Source organism: Jaminaea rosea, assembly GCF_003144245.1.
Source record: "Jaminaea rosea strain MCA 5214 unplaced genomic scaffold BDZ90scaffold_5, whole genome shotgun sequence".
NCBI lineage: Eukaryota > Fungi > Basidiomycota > Exobasidiomycetes > Microstromatales > Jaminaea > Jaminaea rosea.
Window position 1 is genome coordinate 777,643 of NW_020289979.1, and position 18,126 is coordinate 795,768.

General features: G+C 59.6%; 10 protein-coding genes across 10 annotated transcripts; 5 read left to right on the plus strand and 5 right to left on the minus strand.

The window, feature by feature from the left end:
• Positions 1-232: 232 nt before the first annotated feature.
• BDZ90DRAFT_219246 (NAD(P)-binding protein) lies at positions 233-1,328 on the plus strand (the record flags this gene model as incomplete). The annotated part of the gene is made up of 2 exons (XM_025504393.1): positions 233-796; positions 879-1,328. The coding sequence occupies 2 exons, from the start codon at positions 233-235 to the stop codon at positions 1,326-1,328; spliced, it is 1,014 nt and encodes a 337-aa protein (XP_025362779.1).
• BDZ90DRAFT_274482 (cation efflux protein) lies at positions 1,194-3,756 on the minus strand. The gene is made up of 4 exons (XM_025508841.1): positions 3,362-3,756; positions 3,207-3,298; positions 2,961-3,111; positions 1,194-2,893 (listed from the first exon to the last, which is right to left on the minus strand). The coding sequence occupies exons 1-4, from the start codon at positions 3,438-3,440 to the stop codon at positions 1,563-1,565; spliced, it is 1,653 nt and encodes a 550-aa protein (XP_025362780.1). The 5' UTR covers positions 3,441-3,756; the 3' UTR covers positions 1,194-1,562.
• A 412-nt stretch (positions 3,757-4,168) lies between these two features.
• Positions 4,169-5,069, plus strand: BDZ90DRAFT_164243 (hypothetical protein). Its single transcript, XM_025503634.1, has one exon. It carries the CDS (start codon positions 4,284-4,286, stop codon positions 4,911-4,913), a length of 630 nt encoding a protein of 209 aa, XP_025362781.1. The 5' UTR covers positions 4,169-4,283; the 3' UTR covers positions 4,914-5,069.
• Positions 5,070-7,073: 2,004 nt separating this feature from the next.
• On the minus strand, positions 7,074-8,075 carry BDZ90DRAFT_259992 (hypothetical protein; the record flags this gene model as incomplete). The annotated part of the gene is made up of 1 exon (XM_025508214.1): positions 7,074-8,075. The coding sequence occupies one exon, from the start codon at positions 8,073-8,075 to the stop codon at positions 7,074-7,076; it is 1,002 nt and encodes a 333-aa protein (XP_025362782.1).
• Positions 8,076-8,169: 94 nt separating this feature from the next.
• On the minus strand, positions 8,170-9,412 carry BDZ90DRAFT_164330 (alpha/beta-hydrolase). Its single transcript, XM_025503635.1, has one exon. It carries the CDS (start codon positions 9,288-9,290, stop codon positions 8,397-8,399), a length of 894 nt encoding a protein of 297 aa, XP_025362783.1. The 5' UTR covers positions 9,291-9,412; the 3' UTR covers positions 8,170-8,396.
• A 92-nt stretch (positions 9,413-9,504) lies between these two features.
• Positions 9,505-11,824, minus strand: BDZ90DRAFT_219404 (putative ATP-binding cassette transporter protein, mitochondrial; the record flags this gene model as incomplete). Its single annotated transcript, XM_025504398.1, has 5 exons — positions 9,505-9,796; positions 9,863-10,325; positions 10,408-11,098; positions 11,157-11,474; positions 11,540-11,824. The coding sequence occupies 5 exons, from the start codon at positions 11,822-11,824 to the stop codon at positions 9,505-9,507; spliced, it is 2,049 nt and encodes a 682-aa protein (XP_025362784.1).
• Positions 11,825-12,267: 443 nt separating this feature from the next.
• On the plus strand, positions 12,268-13,843 carry BDZ90DRAFT_251847 (putative MVD1-mevalonate pyrophosphate decarboxylase; the record flags this gene model as incomplete). The annotated part of the gene is made up of 5 exons (XM_025507743.1): positions 12,268-12,337; positions 12,414-12,659; positions 12,732-13,129; positions 13,207-13,537; positions 13,604-13,843. The coding sequence occupies exons 1-5, from the start codon at positions 12,278-12,280 to the stop codon at positions 13,841-13,843; spliced, it is 1,275 nt and encodes a 424-aa protein (XP_025362785.1). The 5' UTR covers positions 12,268-12,277.
• Positions 13,844-14,287: 444 nt separating this feature from the next.
• On the plus strand, positions 14,288-15,428 carry BDZ90DRAFT_231932 (Endosulfine-domain-containing protein). Its single transcript, XM_025506057.1, has 3 exons — positions 14,288-14,506; positions 14,592-14,675; positions 14,760-15,428. The coding sequence occupies exons 1-3, from the start codon at positions 14,471-14,473 to the stop codon at positions 15,216-15,218; spliced, it is 579 nt and encodes a 192-aa protein (XP_025362786.1). The 5' UTR covers positions 14,288-14,470; the 3' UTR covers positions 15,219-15,428.
• Positions 15,429-15,627: 199 nt separating this feature from the next.
• On the plus strand, positions 15,628-16,677 carry BDZ90DRAFT_251852 (putative ARC18-subunit of the Arp2/3 complex; the record flags this gene model as incomplete). Its single annotated transcript, XM_025507744.1, has 3 exons — positions 15,628-15,736; positions 15,812-15,909; positions 16,011-16,677. The coding sequence occupies 3 exons, from the start codon at positions 15,628-15,630 to the stop codon at positions 16,362-16,364; spliced, it is 561 nt and encodes a 186-aa protein (XP_025362787.1). The 3' UTR covers positions 16,365-16,677.
• Positions 16,366-17,843, minus strand: BDZ90DRAFT_231934 (hypothetical protein). The gene is made up of 4 exons (XM_025506058.1): positions 17,422-17,843; positions 17,242-17,313; positions 17,051-17,168; positions 16,366-16,976 (listed from the first exon to the last, which is right to left on the minus strand). Exons 1-4 carry the CDS (start codon positions 17,487-17,489, stop codon positions 16,437-16,439), a joined length of 798 nt encoding a protein of 265 aa, XP_025362788.1. The 5' UTR covers positions 17,490-17,843; the 3' UTR covers positions 16,366-16,436.
• Positions 17,844-18,126: the final 283 nt, after the last annotated feature.

Below are 18,126 nucleotides of genomic sequence, written 5' to 3' on the forward strand. Positions count from 1 at the left end.
AATTCGACGACTGCCGATCGGCGAAGTGAGCGAGGCTCCGCTGGTGGAGGCAGCTTGAGCTGCATTCGCTGGTTCCTGACGGCAAACCTCGCCAGGAAGAACCCTGAAGAGGGCGGCCTCTTTTCTCTTTGCCTTTCGACCACCACCAAGCATGTCGTCAATGATGCAGTCCAGCATTCGTAATGCTGCCCGCAGCGCCCTTGTAGGGCGAAGTGGCAACGCTCTGCCCCGCATGGCTGCCAGCTATGGGCGCGTCTCCGCCTTCTCGACTTCCTCCCACGTCCTTGCAGGCAAGAAGAGCGCCAACGCCATTGACGAGAGCGAACGTCGCACCTTCCCATCCTCTTCCAATTTGCCCCCCGCCGGCGAGTCCAAAGGCCCCGAGTACATTCAAGGCGATGAAGGCTCCCACGGAGCTCGCACGCTCAAGTCCTTTTCTATGGCGGGGAAAGTCTGCGTCGTCACCGGAGGAGCTCGTGGGCTGGGCAATTTGATGGCTCGTGCTCTTGTTGAGTCTGGATGCGACAAGCTCGCGATCCTCGACTTGGACCAGGACGATGCCTCTGGCTCTGCAAAGGCGATGACGGAGTGGATTGAAGGGGAGGAGGGGGGAGGTGTCAAGGCGGGGACAGTGGACATTAGGGGATTCAAGTGCGATGTCAGTAATGAAGACAGCGTCAAGAAGGCCTTTGAGGAGGTCAAGAGTGCTTTTGGAGCCCCTACTACGGTCGTCAATTCGGCGGGAATCGTGGAGAATTTCCCAGCGCTCGAGTACCCGACAGACAGGCTGCAGAAGGTGAGGCAGGAGCGAGAGCGATGGTCGCGGAGTCGTGGCCGCACGCTGACAGTCTGAACATCGTCTCACCACCCCCGCCCAGCTCTACGCTATCAACGTCTTTGGCTCGCACTACGTCTCTCGCGAGGCAGCCAAGCACATGATCTCTTCCTCGATCACGGGCGGGTCCATCATCCTCGTCGCCTCAATGTCCGGCTCGATTGTGAACATCCCGCAACCGCAAGCCCCTTACAACGCCAGCAAGGCAGCGGTCAAGCACCTTGGAGCCTGCCTGGCCGTCGAGTGGGCCAAGCACGGTATCCGCGTCAACACTCTCAGCCCAGGCTACATGCTGACTAGCTTGACGCAGCAGATGTTCGACAGGAATGCTGAGGGGAAGCAGCTCAGGAAGACGTGGGAGGGAATGATCCCAATGGGCAAGATGGGGATGCCGGAGGATCTCAAGGGGGCTGCCGTCTACTTGGCGAGTGATGCGAGTCGATACACGACGGGGAGCGACCTCATTGTGGATGGCGGCTACACATCGACGTAAGCGCGCGCGCGAGAAATGAAACCACTCCTGTTGAAGGCCCCCATTTGACGATTCGATCTGTGTAAGATTAGCAACGCGCGCAGGAGCACCTAGCGAGCAAAAGGACCAAGAGAGAAATGAAAGATGATGAAGTGGACTGGTCGCCCGTACCGCGCTTCAGTGCGACCAGCATGCTACATGTTCTGCGATACCGAGATCTAGTCGGCAGCAATGCACGCACACACGCGCGCCGCTCTAGTGGTTGTGGCCCTCGTGACCGTGGTTGTGCCCATCGTCGCTCTTGGCCACCTGCTGCTGCTGAGGAGGGGGAGGACAGCACGCCTCGTCCGGTCCGCACTCCTCGTCGCAGGCCAGCAAGCAGCTCGAAGGCGCCCTGGAAAGGGCGTGCTCAACGAGGCTACCGTCCTTGGTCATCAGTCGCCCCTCCGAGTCCGTCTTGGGTGCGCTCGACCCACCCTTGCCACCATCCGTCTCTGCCACCTCGACGCCCGAGATCCTAGCCGCCTCTGCCATTCCACCGGCCACGAACTCGGGCTGGATAGTCGACGAGTGGATGCCGTATGCGTGCAAGAGGCGACGCAAGTCGGCTGCAATCTCCATGTATCGCTGCTCCTGGCCAGTCGAGCAGTCCACGAGCACGTGCACCGAAGCAACAATCTTGCTCTCGCTGAGCTGCCAGATGTGCAGCTCGTGCACGCTCAACACTCCACGAACATTGTGCATTGCCTCCTTGACCTGTTCGAGCGGTACGCCGGAGGGTACACCCTGCAGGAGGATGAAGGAAGCCGACTTGACGAGGGGTAGGGCAGAGTGGAAGATGATGATCGTGATGATGAAGGAGATGAGCGGGTCGGAGTAGAAGCGCCACCAGTAGGAGGTCGTGGCAATGAATACTCCGGCGAGGATGACACCTACGTTGCCCAGAGCGTCACCAAGGACGTGGAGGAAGACGCCCTGCATGTTCATGCTGCCGTCGTGAGAGTGACCATGTCCGCCGCCGTGAGAGTGGCCGCCAGCACCGCCGTGCGAGTGGTCCTTCTTGGCCTTGTTCGAGCCAGGGAGGCGATGGGCGATGGCCGTCTCTGCGCTAGGCAGGTCGTCGTTGGCCGCGTCGGCATCAGCCTCGACATCACGGTCCATGGTACCATAGCCGTTGGAGCTGGATGCAGCGGGATTGAGCGTATCGCGCTCGCCCCCCTGAATAGCCACAGACTTCCCCTGACGCTCGTAGCCCATGTCCTGCGCCGTCTGTACGACGTAGGCGCGTGTTTGAGCCGGATGACCATACAGAGAGCCGACCTCCTGGTCGACGGAGGAGCTGCGCTGCTTGGACTTGCCGTTGGAAGGGATCGCAGTGGCCGAGGCTGAAACGGATGAGTCGTGCGCGGGCTCAATGTCGTGAGAATGGGCATGGTCGTGCGACTCGGCGCCGTGCGAGTGGGAGCCGTGGGAGTGCGAGTGACCGCCATGCGAGTGGCCGTGGTCGTGGAAGAGGAAGAGGCCGACAATGTTCGAGGCGAGACCGAGGGAGCCTACGATGATGACGAGGCGGGGGTTGGATACCTCTGCGCGGGCGAGATGCTGCGTGAGTAGCCTGACAGAGGGGCGATGCTGCGCACCACTTCAACTCACCAGTCACGTTGACGAATCGTTCAATTGCCTCCATGAAGATGCTGAAGCACAGAGCGAGTAGGAAAACTCCATTTACGAGGGCACCCAAGATCTCAGCCCTCTGCCACCCGTATGAGTAGCGAGAGTCGCTCGTGCTGTCCTTCTTGCTCAGCTGCGAGTGCGAGGCGAGTGCGAGGCGAGTGTGATGATCGTCAGCTCCATCTCCACATGTCGCGCCAAACTCTCGCTGTATCGCAGCCTGCTCACCTTGAGAGCATACAGGGCGACGACGAGGGACATGACATCGTTGAGCATGTGGAATGAATCGGCCACCAAGGCCAGGGATCCGACGGCATAGCCTGGCAGGGAGCGTGGGATCAGCTATGAAGACAGGCCAGGGTGTCTGCGCCGCGCTCACTCACCTACGATGATTTCTAGGAAGAAAAAGGCCGAGTCAATGACCAGGAGCGTGATGATCCTAGCCTCGCGTGAGAGACCCATGATCGCGGCGTTAGTTGGAGTTGGAGTAAAGAAGGTAGCCGGCGACGAGTAGAGCTCCCTTTTAGAGGGTATGGGTGGCCGATGATTTCAGCGACCTCGCCCCAATATGCGGCGAGAGGAGCAAGTCTCGTGAAGAGGGGGCGCAAGAGTTGGGTGGATAGATTGGATTGGAGGTCGCCCGTCGAGTCGTCTGTGTCCAAAAGTTGATGGAACCGGCGACTGAGCGAGACGCGGGCTATGGCCGCTGGGCATCTCGCCCCTCACCCACGTGTGGCGAATCTCAGACTCACACCAGCCACCCAACTGCACAACGACGCTCAGGAGGACATTTTTTTCGGGTCCAAAAAGCTCGACGCGGGCACAGACACAGACCCATAACTACCAGCGGACGAGCGAAACGGAGCAAGAGGTGGGGGATTGTGGCTTCGAGTTTTTGGTTCAAGGCGGCCACAACCTGCGTCGACGCTGACCACTCACCCTACAGCGACGGCACAATCACTCACATCAGCCCAAGCGATCTTCGACTCCGCGCACCGCGTCAACGCATTACGATGAGATGTCTCACGAGGATCGATGCCAAGCTCCACTCGAAACTCTTACTCGGTCGCTCGTGAGCCTTGTCTTGTCTCGTCTTGCCTTTACGAGAGTGTGTCGTGTGACATCAGACTCGCCGTGGGTCTATCCTGTATGTGAGCTAGCGACTGCACACCGCCGTGCTAGCGACTGCACACCGCCGGGCTTAATGAGCTGACAGCGGCACAGACCAGGATGCAGCCCATCGCAGCGAATAAAGGAGCGAGCTAGCGAGCGAGTGAGCGGGGAAGCGTACAGCACTGTGGGTAAATGGGGCTACCACGACCAATAGACAGACGAGCAGACTCGTACCATCATAGCGATCAGCACATCCGATATTCTTTCGAGACTGCTCAGTTGCACTACCAAGCCTGCAGAGATTGCATGCCCAATGCGATTGATCAGGAACTCGTCATGAGTCCAGCGATCGAATTGCATACGAGCTTGCGACGACTTCCATGCCGAGCATCGTCGTTGCTCAACGTCGCGACCCCGTTCGACAGACTCTTCACACGGCAGGCAGGACGGCCAGCTCATTGCTGTCCCCGCTCTCGGTGGGCATTGCCCACTGACCCTGCCGCTCCAGGCGTACCGGTTACTACCGCAGCTGTGCGTCTCACTTGTGATTGCTCCAGATCAGACGCACTGCCACCTGGTGAGCTTCGACTGTGGATCGCGCCCTCTCGGCCTGCCTCAGCTCATTGGCACCCTCAAAGATCCCCCCGGTACTCGGCTAGATTTCACGACATCGTGTGGGCTTGCTCCGCCAACCGTCCAGAGCTGAATCGCGCATCCTGCAGGTGCCCTCGGAGAAGGTCATTCAACGATTGCCAGAGGGGCGAGCCAAGCATGCTCCTTGAAGGAGGGATTGTGAGCGCTTGGCTCGCAGTGAAATCGTAGGCGTAGCTTCATCATCACATCACGACAATGTTGCCTCATGCGAGAATGATGGCACAATGCCGCCATCCTTGCTGCGGAGAATGACACGGCTTCTTGCAACCTCGTCCGGACTCCCTCCTTGTCAGCCTGAGACGACCTTCATACGCGCGTTGGACCCTCGATCGCTGTCGCCGCTCAGTCTGGCGCCTTCTTGAGGCCGCGAGAGCGTGGTAGCTACTTGGTTGCCTCACTTGGACTGATGTATCAGCAGCATTGTGCTCTCAAGCGACCCTCGACCATAGAGCTCGTCAATGTCGAAGTTACACCGCTTGAATGACTGATGTGATCTCTGATCGATGGCTGTCATCGCTCGCGGCGACTAGAGCGGCATCTAAGAAGCGTCGTATGTCCGAAATGCCCATCAGATGGCGCCAAGTTAGTCGTACGACACTCGAAGTCGCCGCAGCACGTGTTTTGGGTCAGCAACTCTCAAACAAAGTCGCACGTCGACCCAACAAGGGTCCGACATACCCCCCAGAAGGCAGGGTCAGCGAAATAATGCGCGCGGTCGTTCTGCATAAGTACCAACACCAACACACGTCGACAGAGACCAACACCGCAGCCTCAACGCCGGCCTTCGGGCCGGCAAACGAAAAACTTTTAACGATACAGAGAAGATTAGCATGGCCCCTGCACAAGGATGACACGCTAGACCAGAAAAGTAGGTTGCTACGGCAACCAATTATGTTTTGCTGTTGGGAGCACCGTCCAGAGAAGGTGCTGAGGCTACTTTTTAGCCTCCCGGACGGCAGAACGCGCGGGCGCGTCTCGCTGAGCCAGGCGGTGGCACCGCTTTCGCCTAGCCGGGCGCAAAAATTTGGCGCTAGCGGGGCGGGCGGGAAGAGCCACGTGGCCTATGACTGCTAACTTTTCGCCTCTTGCCCTGAATAGGAGCCCAGGCGTGCTTTCCATCACGGCGACGCTCCGTCTTGCTGGGCTGCTAACTCTCGCGATCGAGTGTACAGCTACTGCTTACAAGCCAAGCTTTGAAGAGCTCACTGGCTGTTTGATTGCCCTCGCTAGAGCGCCTTTTGCCCGTAGCATCAACCCTGTGTTCCAATAAGTTACGCTCACTCGTCGAGCATCCCGTGTCAGTCGTCCAAATGTGATGTACATCAGTGGGATGTCAAGAGCACAACATAGCATCATGCGTATCCTCGAATGGGTAACAGTATTGCTCTTGCTGGCGACCCTGGCGAGTCCGATTCAGCCTGGCAGCCCCGTGTGCAACAGCACGTTGATCTCTCTATCCATACGATGCCGTCCTGCCTTTCACCAACACTTTCCAGGTGAGATCTCTTTGCCATTAAATCGCCGGACTTTCTCGAACTTGAGAATCTCATTGACCTGGCGGCGAGACTGGTTTGACGGGCCTCATCGGCGCGCAGGCTATCTTGCCCTGGGCCCTGTGAATCCATCTCGTTGCCCTACGCACTGTATACGCAGGGCTTCGTGCCGTTTGGTGAACCGTCTTCGTTGGCCGGTGCGCGGGCTAGTTGAGACACGAGCATCGAAGTTGGTTCCCTCTCGTCCCTAACTGCCATCCGAACTTGCCACTCTCAAAAAAAAACAACATAAGCAGCAACGATCACCGCAACAACAAGGGCAGCGACAATGCCACTTGTGCCGATCAGAAGGAGGGCATTAGAAACGACTCAAAGCCTTCTCGCGGACTGCTGGAAAGCAACGATGGGAGTCGTGTGAGTCGTGAGTTACACCACGCTCCATCCACACTGGGAGCATTCCAGCCGTCCGTGTCGCTTGGCTCTGGCTCAAGCACGATACTTCGCGGCCACAAGATCAAGGCTGAATGGGCGGACCAAGGCGCATCGTCCTCCCCTTCGTAGCCTCTGCGGGGTCAAGCCGACGCTGATGCGCCGAGTCAGGACACCCCAACGAAGCGCGTCAAGGACGAGCCTGGAGCTTAGCGAGGTCAGCGAGTGCGCTCTTTCTCAGGCGCTTCAGAACGATAGCTGTCTATCGATCACGGCTGCGCGACAGGGCTCACCACTGATCTGCGTGAGTGATGTAAATGCGACTCGGGTGCGAAACTCGGGTGATATTCCACGCACAGTGGCAGACAAGCCTCGAGCTCGCCGGTATCATGCCTCAGTCTACCGTCTAAGCTGGCCCCACAGGTGCTGCCCCCTCACCTTCAACCGTCGCAGCGGCCGGCGCAGCGCTGGTCCCTGCCCCTTGCCCCTCGACGACATTCCTTGCCTCATCGTGGCCCACCCTCCCATGCTTCGCCTTCTGCTTGCGCGCCCACTCGTAGAAGAGGGGCACGTCGTGCGCAATCTTGCCCGGCATGGCCATCTCTTGGAAGACGAGGGGGATCTTCCCGCTCGAGTCGGATTGGACGGCCATGAGCCATTCGATGTCCGGCTCCTGCCCCTCGGCGTGGTGCGCGCCCTCCCAGACCGCCTCGACCGAAGCGTACTTGGCGCGTACAAACTCCTCTGGTCGTTCGGGTGCCGAAGGGTGGGCTACGGGGAGGGAGACGACCAAGAAAGAGCGACGCCCCTGACTCGGGGATCCGGGGTCCTGCGGTAGCTGCAAGGGCTTGGTACTGAGCGCCTTGAGGATGACCTCCTCATGTGCGGGGCTGAAAGGTTCCGGACTCGGTGGCAAGGGGAGCGTGACGACGAGCTCGACAAAGTCGCGATTCGCGGTCAAGCTCGGCAGATTGTATGAGTTGCGCCACACCTCTGCTCGACCGGGGATGACGACGCCCACCTGCAGCGATTCGAGGATATCGCTGATGTATCCCTTCTCGTTCAAGGTGTGGTCCTCTGTTCCCAGCCCATCGTACAGGTCCGTGAAGCTCAATCCTCCTTCCACGGGGTTGTGCTTGGACAAGCGCGCATGCCAGCCGCACTTCTTGAGCCGTCCCTCCATATCGCTCGGGCAGTACAGCGCTTGCACTTTGCCGCCCTCCTTCTGGTCTTCCTTGCCGAACTGCTTGCCCTTCTTCCATGCTTGGGACGAGCGGACGAGGTTGAGCGACTGCTTGACCAAGGCGATGAGGAGGGGCGTGGCTGCGTCTGCGCTCGAGGGCAAGCCTTCCGCGGGGACAGTCGAGGCGCAGAGTGGGTAAGTGGGGTCGAGGGGTGGGATGGTCATCGCGAGCGAGCTGAGTGGATAGATAGATGGTAGCGATGAGGTGATGGTCAAGGTGGTCAGGGGGGGCCGCCGAGATGCAGCTTCGCGTTTCCGCCGCTGCATCACCTCAGGTTCCGCGGCCTGGTGGAGGCCCAGCCGCGACTCCGCTCACGCGGGGGAACGCACTCTACCGCCCACCTCGAATCAGTCGCCCTTGCGCTTCAGCACGAACGACTGGTGGCAGCACGATACGATGGCGGTGTGCAGTGAGAAGCGTCGTCTGGTCGCCTGGATCTCCCACGCCCAAGCACAGCCTGCAATGCAAGGCCTTTGCCATTGAGGTCACGCGCTCCTCACCCACTCGCCAACCTCCAACGCGACCCTTTCAGGCTGATCGATCATCAATAGATGTCCAGCCTCAGGCACGATGACCAGCCCCTCTCCACATCTTGCCGTGCCCAACATCTCAACCAGCGTCTCCATCTTGCCACGCGGTATCCACCCATCCACCTCCCCCCAGAGCACCTTGACCGCACACGTGACCTTCCCCTCGTACGCACGACAGTCTAGCATCTCCTGCACGTCCGCGTCGTTGGCCTGTGCGATCTGACGTACAAAGTTGCGTTGCCCCTCTGCGCCTAGCCAGGGAGCAGCGAGAGCGTCCTCCATCTGCTGTGGTACGGTATGGTGGCAGGCGCTGCGGATTACGGAGCGGACGACGCCTTCGTGGATCTGCGGTGGCATGTCCAAGAAGACGCTCGGGTTAGCGCGAACGAGCTTGTAGAACCCGTCGCCCCAAGGTAGGACCGTGTTGGTGTCCATGAGCAGGAGCGACTTCAGCTCCAGGCTGTGCAACGTGTGCGCGCGAAGGACTATAGCGCCGGCTATATCGTGCGCGACGACGAGCGGGTTGCTGATGCGCGTCTCCTCGAGCAGGGCAACGAGTGCCGTTGCCTGAAAAGCTACAGACGTGTCGCCATCAAAGTCGCGGAACTGTTGCGCGCCGCTATAGTACTGCGATTGGCCATAACCCGGTAGGTCGTACAGCAGGATGTGCAAGTTGGGCGTGCTGGCCAAAAGGGCTGCAGAGATGGCGTCGAAGACGATGGAGGACCAAGGGGTGCCGTGCACAACGACGAGCGTCTGCTGAGCAGAGTGCGCGAGCGCGGGCGACGACTCGATGATTTTGTAGTGGATCTCCCAGCCTGAGCAGTCAAACGTCTTGTCCAATAGCATCGCGCGCGCGTGTGTGTGTCGTGCGAAGAGGCAGAAGAGAACTCAAGATCAGCGTTGGTATGATCACCCGCGCCCCTACGCCGAACCTGCGACGATATCGCTCGAGGACCTGAACTCCGCTCGTGCGCACGGACATCTGTGGGTGAAAGGGGTCCGATGCCGTTACATTGGTCGATACTACAGATCTATAACGATGGAGAGCGTGCGCACTCGCTCACGGTCCCGGTCCGGGCACCTCGACCCCTTCCTCCCTCCTCTTTTGCTCAGCCTCCTGCTCCTCCTGCCCCTCAATGGCCGCCTCAATACCTGCGCTCTGTCCATTCCACAGATCAGCGTACAAGCCTCCCTGCTCGAGGAGCTGGGAGTGCGTGCCTTGTTGTACCACTTTGCCGTCCCCGAGCACGACGATCAAGTCGGCATCACTGACCGTGCGCAGACGGTGGGCTACAAAGATTGCCGTGCGCTTAGACGCGAGGAGAGAGGAGTTGAGGTCGCGCATGAGCGAGCTGTGCGGGTGAGGTGGGGCGGGACAGGTCAGCGCATCGTCGCAGAGCACCGCCGCGCGCACTCACGTCTCCGTAAAGATGTCCAGCGCACTCGTCGCCTCATCGAGGAAGAGGATGTCCGGATCCTTCAACAGCAGCCTGGCAATAGCCAACCTCTGCTTCTCACCACCCGAGATCATCAATCCTCTCTCCCCCACCTGCGTTTCATACCCGTCCGGCAGTGTCTGCAGAATGGCATCCAACTTCGCGCGCCTCGCTGCAGCTTCCACCTCCTCATCCGTCGCGTCCAGTCGGCCGTAGCGAATGTTGTGCCTCACGTCGGCATTGAAGAGGGGCGTGTCCTGCGGGACGACACCGATGGCCCTACGCAGCGATGTCAATGAGACGCGCGTGATGTCCTGCCCGTCGATGAGGATTCGACCTGATTGAGGGGTGTAGAAGCGAAACAGGAGACGGAAGATCGTGCTCTTTCCGCAGCCCGAGGGTCCCACAAAGGCAGTCTTGAGGCCCGCGGGTATGGTGAATGAGCCTAGCGTGGCGGCGCGTGGCGGCGCGTGGTGGCGGTGGTCAGCACCGAGCTGCGGTCACATCTTTGCGCCACGCTCTCTTACAATTTTTGAAAATCGGCCTCTCGGGGTGGTACCCAAACGTGACATTCTCGAAGCGGATCTCCCCGCCAGTCACCTTGAGCTCAGGTGCGTCCTTCTCCTCGCGGACAGCCACCCGCACGTTCTCGAGATTGAACATGGCCTCCATATCAATGAGCGACTGACGCAGCTCGCGATACACTGTGCCCAGGAAGTTGAGAGGCAAGCTCAGCTGGAACACGAGCTGGTTCACCATCACGAGGTCGCCAACGGTCATCGTTCCGGCTACAACGCCTTGGGCCGCAAGGAACATCATGACTGTGAGGGCGGTCGAGAAGATGATGCTTTGCCCAGAGTTCAAGCTAGCGAGGGAGGTCGCCACTTTGACGCTTGCAGTCTCGTAGTCAGCCAATGCGCGGTCGTACTTCTTGATCTCGTAGGCCTCGTTGTTAAAGTGCTTGACTGCCTCGTAGTTGAGGAGGGAATCGACGCTCGTCGTGGCACCGCGATTGTCAGCCGCATTGGCTTCGCGACGGAAGCGCGTTCGCCACGATGTCGTCTTGATGGTGAACCAGGCATAGGCTGCCATGGTGACTGCTGTCACGCCCGCGAATGTGGGTCCGCACTTGTATGAGAGGATGCCGCAGACCATTGAGATCTCGAGGGCCGTGGGGACAATATGGAAGACGATGGATGTTAGGAGGAAGGAGATGCCCTGGTGCGTGGCGGCGCGTAAGCATCAGTGGACCCCATTTAGCTACGCCCGCGCTCACCTTGGTGCCGCGATCAATCGCTCTTGTCAAGCCTCCGGTCTGCCTGCTCAGATGCCACCCCAAGTCCAGCCGCAAGAGGTGGGTAAAGACATTCTTGGCCACTCTGCGTATGGATCGCTGCGCCACCGATGCAAAGACGGCATTTCGCAGCTCAGAGAAGAGGGCCGCCCCAATGCGAGCAGCACCGTACCCCAAGATGGCCGATCCCGCAATATACCAAGCGAGACTCGGATCGTCAAAGTCCAGCGGCTTGGCCAAGCCCTCTGTCAATTGATCGATGATGTTCTTGAAGAAGAAGGGTACTTGCACATTGAGAAGCTATGCGAGTGGGCGAGCGGAGAGAGTGTGAGCCTGAGACGGAGTGGGCTGGCCGCAGCGCTCACCTTTCCTCCTACAAGCAGGGCCAACGCAAGAATGACCCTCGTCTTCGCCCCCGTATCCCCCTTCGGCCATACATGCCCGATCAATCGCTTCACAATCTTCCAGTCCGTCTTGCGCTGCTGCTCCGCCGTCTGCACTGCGGAAGACGAGAGGCGTAGCGGATCGTCTGCTGGCGGTGGCTGTGATGCAGGTTTGGCCGGCTTAGCTGACTGGGTTGCCTGAGCTGGCTGAGCTGGCGGGTTGGAAGGCTTTGGGGAAGGGTCTGGAGTACTTTCCTGCCCAGCCATATGACGATAGCCGCATCGTTGCAGTATTGTTGCGGGAGGTGGGGCGACGATGCGACATCTAGGCGGCGTCGACTGTGCCAAATGCCACAATGGCTGAGCGCTACGGCTGAGGTGCTGTGAGGCCGACGACGTCGCCGGTCTTGCCCTCACGGCGTGGTATCCAAGTCGAGCCAGCGCCATCTGCGGCTGCGGATGGGAAGCGCGCACTCGTAGGCTCCTCACTGCTTGATGAAAACGAGGGGATGGGTTGGAAATGGCTTGAAAGGTAGCGAAGGCAAGGCATTGCGCAATCGCTCTGCATGCACGGTCTTTGGGACACGGCAACCGGCGGCGGACTGGCGCACGGCCATGAAGCCACGCCACGCGAGCAGACCTTCGCAGGGCCGAGTGGGAGAGCGGAGAGGAGCGAGGCAAGCAGCCCAACACTTCTTCCTTTGCCAACTCCTCGACAAGATGGCAGGACCAAAGTACTCGGCGACATGTTCCGCGCCCGTCAACATTGCCGTCATCAAGGTGCGTGAAGGACTGAGGTCAAGGCTGAACGGGTAGACCTGCAGCTGACCTTCCCCCCCTTCCCCGCGTCGTGTAGTACTGGGGCAAGCGTGATACGAAGCTCATTCTCCCGACCAACGACTCGCTCTCCGTCACCCTCGACCAAGACCACCTCCGCTCAGTCACCACCGCAAGCGCAGACGAGTCGTACGGAGGCAAAGACAGACTTTGGCTCAATGGCGTCGAAGAGGAGATTGCAGAGCAGGGCAGGCTGCGAACCTGCATCGATGAGATGAGGAAGATGCGCAGCGACAAGGAGGCCGGCGATGACAAGCTGCCAAAGGTGGGCAAGTCGATGCAGTACAGCGCAGCGCACTCGTAGGCTGACCTTCTTCACTCCATCTCGCCCGCCCAGCTCTCCTCCTGGCCTCTCCACATCTGCTCAGAGAACAACTTCCCCACCGCAGCCGGCCTCGCCTCCTCGGCGTCAGGCTTCGCCGCCCTCATCTATACCCTCGCGACCCTCTTTGGTCTTCTCCCAGCAGTAGACAACTCGCAACTCTCTCGCATCGCAAGGCAAGGCTCTGGGTCGGCTTGCCGCTCGCTGTTTGGCGGCTTCGTGGCGTGGCAAGGGGGAGAAAAGGCGGACGGGTCCGATTCGCTAGCGGTACAGGTTGCTAGCAGGGAACATTGGCCCGACTTGCACGCTCTGATCTGCGTGGTGAGCGATGCAAAGAAGGGAACGCCCAGTACTGCGGGAATGCAGAGGACGGTGGCTACTTCGCCCCTGTTGCAGCATCGTATCAAGGATGTGTAGGTACACCAAAGGGGGGATCGCGCCATGAGCTCTTGTCCACAGCTGACCTTGTCCTTCTTGGCCCCTCGTCCAGCGTTCCCGCCCGCATGAAGTCCATCTCTGATGCCATCCAACGCCGCGACTTCGACTCCTTTGCCGCAATCACAATGGCCGACTCTAATAACTTTCATGCCACCTGCCTGGACACAACACCGCCTATCTTTTACATGAACGACGTCTCTCGCGCCATCGTCCAGCTGGTCGAGGAGCTCAACCGCGCGAGCGAGGAGGCAGGGAAGGGCAAGGTGGCCGCATACACATACGACGCAGGACCGAACGCTGTGCTTTATGCTCCCAAGGAGAATGTGCAGCTGGTCCTCCAGCTCGTAAGGCACTACTTCCCTAATGCCGACTTTGATGATACCGTGAGTTGGGCGCGTGTCGGGCTGATAGTAACATATCGATCGCTCACACGTCCCTCGCTGCTGCAGTTCAACCTCCTCGGCGCAGGTTCTGGAGCCTCTCATCGCGGCCAACAAGCCGCCGTCCCACTCCCCTCCGGCCTCCCCTCAACCTTCAACTCCTCAGTCATCCCTGTTCACGAGGCGGGCGCGGTGAGGCGTTTGATTCACACACAAGTCGGCGACGGCCCGCGTAAGCTGAACGACGCAGAGTGCCTGCTGAAGGAGGATGGTGAGCCCCTTAGGTTGGCGAGGGCGAAGCGTGCCTAACGACCACGCGAAGATGTGACGGCGGGCCGAAGCCGAATGTGTGCGTGTACGCCCAATAATCAAGCTCTAACTCAACTCAGCTAGACAGCGCAGACGCAGACCCTGAATTGATTGGCCTCTCTGCTCTGCCTCGTGCCCCCATCATGACGCTGGGTGTCGTCGGCTACTATTCTTGTTGAAGCTTGCGAGCTCAAAGCGCTCTCGCCCGCCTCTGCTCGTGTGCCGTCAAAGGGCGAGGGGCCCGTCCATGCCGAGTGTGCCGCCGCTCTCTCGTTCCCCCGTCCCACGCTCGCCCGCTCGCTCGTGGCTCGAGCGCCTCTCCGAGGTCCATAGGTCTCAGCCCTGCCGCCCTAGCGCCTCGACGAGACGACAGGCGGAGCGAGACAGACGTCCACATTTCTCCCTTTCTCGACGTCCAACTTACCACTACGACCACACATCTCATCGCCTTTTACTACTACCCGTTCATCAGACGATAAAAGGCGCGACGGACGAGGGATATAGCATAGCGCTAGGCTCTGCCCTCGACCTAGAGCAAATCCTCCTACTCGCTCAACCCGCACGCTGGGCGTGCAATCGACTTGCGCCGCATACACACGAGCTCTCCCCGACCTAGATCTACCCACCATGCTCCCTGCTCAGCGCAACAAGGTCGACATCAACGTGCGCAACGACCGGAAGGAAGCGATGTCCTGTCGAATATGAGTACTGATCTGCCACCCCTCTCTCATCCCTCGCCTCCCCGCAGTCCCTGACCGAAGAGGAGCAAAAGCTCTTCCGCCTATACGGCAAGCTCCCAAATCGCAAGGATGTCATTGGCAACAAGCTGAAGGTGCGCATCGCACTCGTAGTGCACAGCTACTCACCAGCGCTCAGCTGACCAAGCTACTTGTACCCCCATCTCGTCGCCCCGCAGGAGCGCAAGTACTTCGACTCGGGGGATTATGCCCTCTCCAAGGCAGGGAAAGCTCCTCAACAGTCCGTAGGCACGGCCATCCCTAACCCCGAATCGATCCCTCACGCAAGCACGGTCGGATCTCCCCCGCCTCCCGGTATGGCTGCAGTCTCAGGCTCTTCACCCACCAACACACCTGGCTCCTCATTCCCTCAAGAGAGTGGATCCGCCTCCAGTGGGACAATGACGAGCAACCCAATTAATGTGCCTATGCCAGCTGCCGCTGGTGGACAAACGGGAGGCGCAGGGCAATGCGGTGGTGCTGGACCTGCTCTGCCTCACCTGCAAAGGCCCAACCAGTCTGCCGCTGTCAGCTCGTTCCCCACCGCTACGGGTGCTGCAGGGAGCCCGCAGGGAAAGGAGGGAAGCAGCCTGGGGCGCGAGGAGATCAAGGCTGATGATGTGATGATGGAGGACTGAGAAGGCGCGAAGCAGGATACATCTCTCAAGTCTCATGGGCCCTTCTTGTAGTATAGCATCATCCTTATCCCTCCTCGCCCGAAAACAACCTCGCGCGCCGGCTGGCGGCGGTATCAAGGCGCGCAGAGCAGACTTGGCTTATCATCTTTTGCATATCATCTCCTCTCTAGCTCTGTCTCAATGTGTCTCGAAAGCGATTCGTCAACCAATCCAATTGATCGTGAAGAAGCACTTGTGACGGGCGGCCGCCTGCGTGCGTGGACGCCTCGTGGTCCGCGCTCGACTCATCCGCCGCACAGACGTGCATCCGCGAGTCCAGCGTGGAGTCGTCGTCGTCGTCGTCGTCGCCCCCGGCTTCCCGTCCTACCTGCCACATTGTCTTCACCACCCGCTCACCTCTTCGCTAGCGATGCCAGCCTATCACTCAGCCTACAATGAGGACACAGACTCGCGCGTCATCGGGAGCATGAGCCTCCTCCCATTTAGAAGCAAGATTCGTGGACCGGCAGGGACGCCTGGTGAGTTGCCGCGCCAGATGCTCCGATGCCAAATGGTCAGATCCTGACTATAAGCCTCTGTCCTCTCACTCGAAGTCGACCCAAATGCAATGGACATCATCGATGAGTCCATCGACCTCTTCCGTGCCAATTCACTCTTCCGCAATTTCGAGATCAAGGGGCCGGCTGATAGGGTGAGTGTGCACCCCTGCTCTGCAATCCACTCCTCACTGACATATCACTTCACACCTTGCGCATACCTCGCGCACACCTCGCGCACACCTCGCGCACACAGACACTCATCTACCTCATCCTCTTCATCTCCGACTGTTTGACCAAGATCGCCTCATCGCGCTCCCCGCTCCTCCTGCCGGAAGCGACCAAGCAACTCTCCACCTTGGCAGTAGACTCTTTCGCCCTGCCTGGCGACGCTGGGTTCCCCTTGAACGCCCTCTACGCCGCTCCCCGTGATAGGAGCGAGGCAGATGCGCTGCGTGGCTACCTCACCCAGGCTAGGCAGGAACTCGTGGGCAGGCTTATTGAGAGAGTGTACAACTCCGGTGGGGGTGGAGCAGGGGTGGGTCAAACCCCGAGTAAGTGGTGGTTGGCTTTCACGAAGAGGAGATTCATGGGCAAGTCGCTGTCGTAGCGTGAGGGTAGCGTAGCTTGCAATTACAGCGTCGAGTCCACAGCACCGGATTTTCGTGCTTCCTCGCTGCCTTTACGCCTTCTCGCCGTCCGTCAACACGCCGCGACTCTCATCCATCAACGTCTCCACCTCCCACGCTCCCGCCCACCATCTGATCCCGCACTTGACGCCTCCCTCCTCCTTGATGCGCTTCTCCAATCCCCTGAACCTCCGCACAAATGCCACGTCTTTGCCCTCTCTCATCCTCAACAGTGGGCAGTAGTCGTTCCCCCCATCCCCCACGTACATGATACGGTCGAACGCCTCAAAACCGCCATGTCTCGCAAGGAAGGCTTCGAGCTCCTCGCCCTTGCACATGTTGGGGCTGCAACCCACTGTACAGCCATGTTGCTTTGCTGCATCTGCGGGCACTCGGCGGGAGAGTTGCAGGCAGCCCTCTGTGGACCAGGAGGCGGGGTTCGTCACCACTTCGTCGAAGACGCCAGGCGCGAGGCCTTGGTGACGCAGGATGGTGTCGATGTAGATTGTGTTGGAGTTGGAGAGGAGGAAGAGCGTAGTTGCCGGTGAAGAGTGCTGCTTGAGGTTCTTGACGCCGCGCTTCATTGCCGGATGCTGTGTGCGAGAGTTGGGGGCGGGGCAAGCGTCAGCTCCTCGAGGTCTCACACCTCATGCTACGCGGCACTCACAAATGGCATAGCCCTCATTGCCTCCTCAATCTCCTCGCGCGACTTTCCCTCGACTTCGTGCAGCTCTACGAGGAGCTGGGCGCAGAGGTCTGTGAATTGGACGGACGACTTGAGGGACCTGCGTACGAGAAGCAGCTGGCGTCAGTCACACAGCCCCTTCGCTGCTGTTGATGATACGCTGGCACACGCACTTCATCTTCCTCCTCAGCCGCGGGCAAAGGGCTTCGTGAACCCATCGATCTGAGTCTTGATCGGCGAGGGACCTGGCAGTGAGCGGCAGAGGCAGTGAAAGGAGACGGCAGCGGCAGAGGCTGTGTGAGCGTGGCTTCAATCGAGGGACTAACAACAGCCTCGCCTCTCTCGCAGCTCACCAATCAAAGTCAAAGACGATGAGCTGCTTCTTGACAGGAGGCAGGGGGTATGCTGCTTCGGTGACCATGGCTGTGTAGGGTATTTGCCGGCCGCTGTAGGTGTTGGTCGTGCGAGTCAAGAAAGGATGTCGAGCGAGCCGCGAAAGGACGGACGGGGCAGAGCTTTCTTCCCGCTCAGGGCGACGCCACGTGCTTCATCCCGTCCCACGCCGTCGCCCGCGCTGCTCACAAAGCTTGCTCCGCTTCACGAGCGGCTAATCACTCGAAAAGCTCCGAGATGAGCAAGCAACAAACACCACCTTCGAGCAACGAGCGATGGAGCGGGAGCGGTACAGTGGGAGCGAGTTAGAGATGTCGGGACTCTTCGAATCTTGGCTTCGTGGAATGGCAATGGGAACTGTCACTGCCTGTCGTCGGCGTAGCTCCGGCGACTAGAGTAGAGTAGAAGAGGATGCGAGGGCTTGGGAGCCTTTCTAGCGCCTCACCATTGCTGCTCTCGCTGCCTGCGCTGCCCGCGCTGCGCATCGCTCGCGGCTTGGCATGCTCCTCTCTAAGATGTGAGGTTGAGCGAAATGTACTGTGGTCGCCCAATCAGCGTACTGAGGCGCTCGTGGAGCTTTCTCCTATTTGCTCAGTCTTTGCGTTGAGGGTTGGGCTGGGCGGCCGAATGTGCCGAACGGGCAGTGAGAGCAGCGTCAGGGCCCA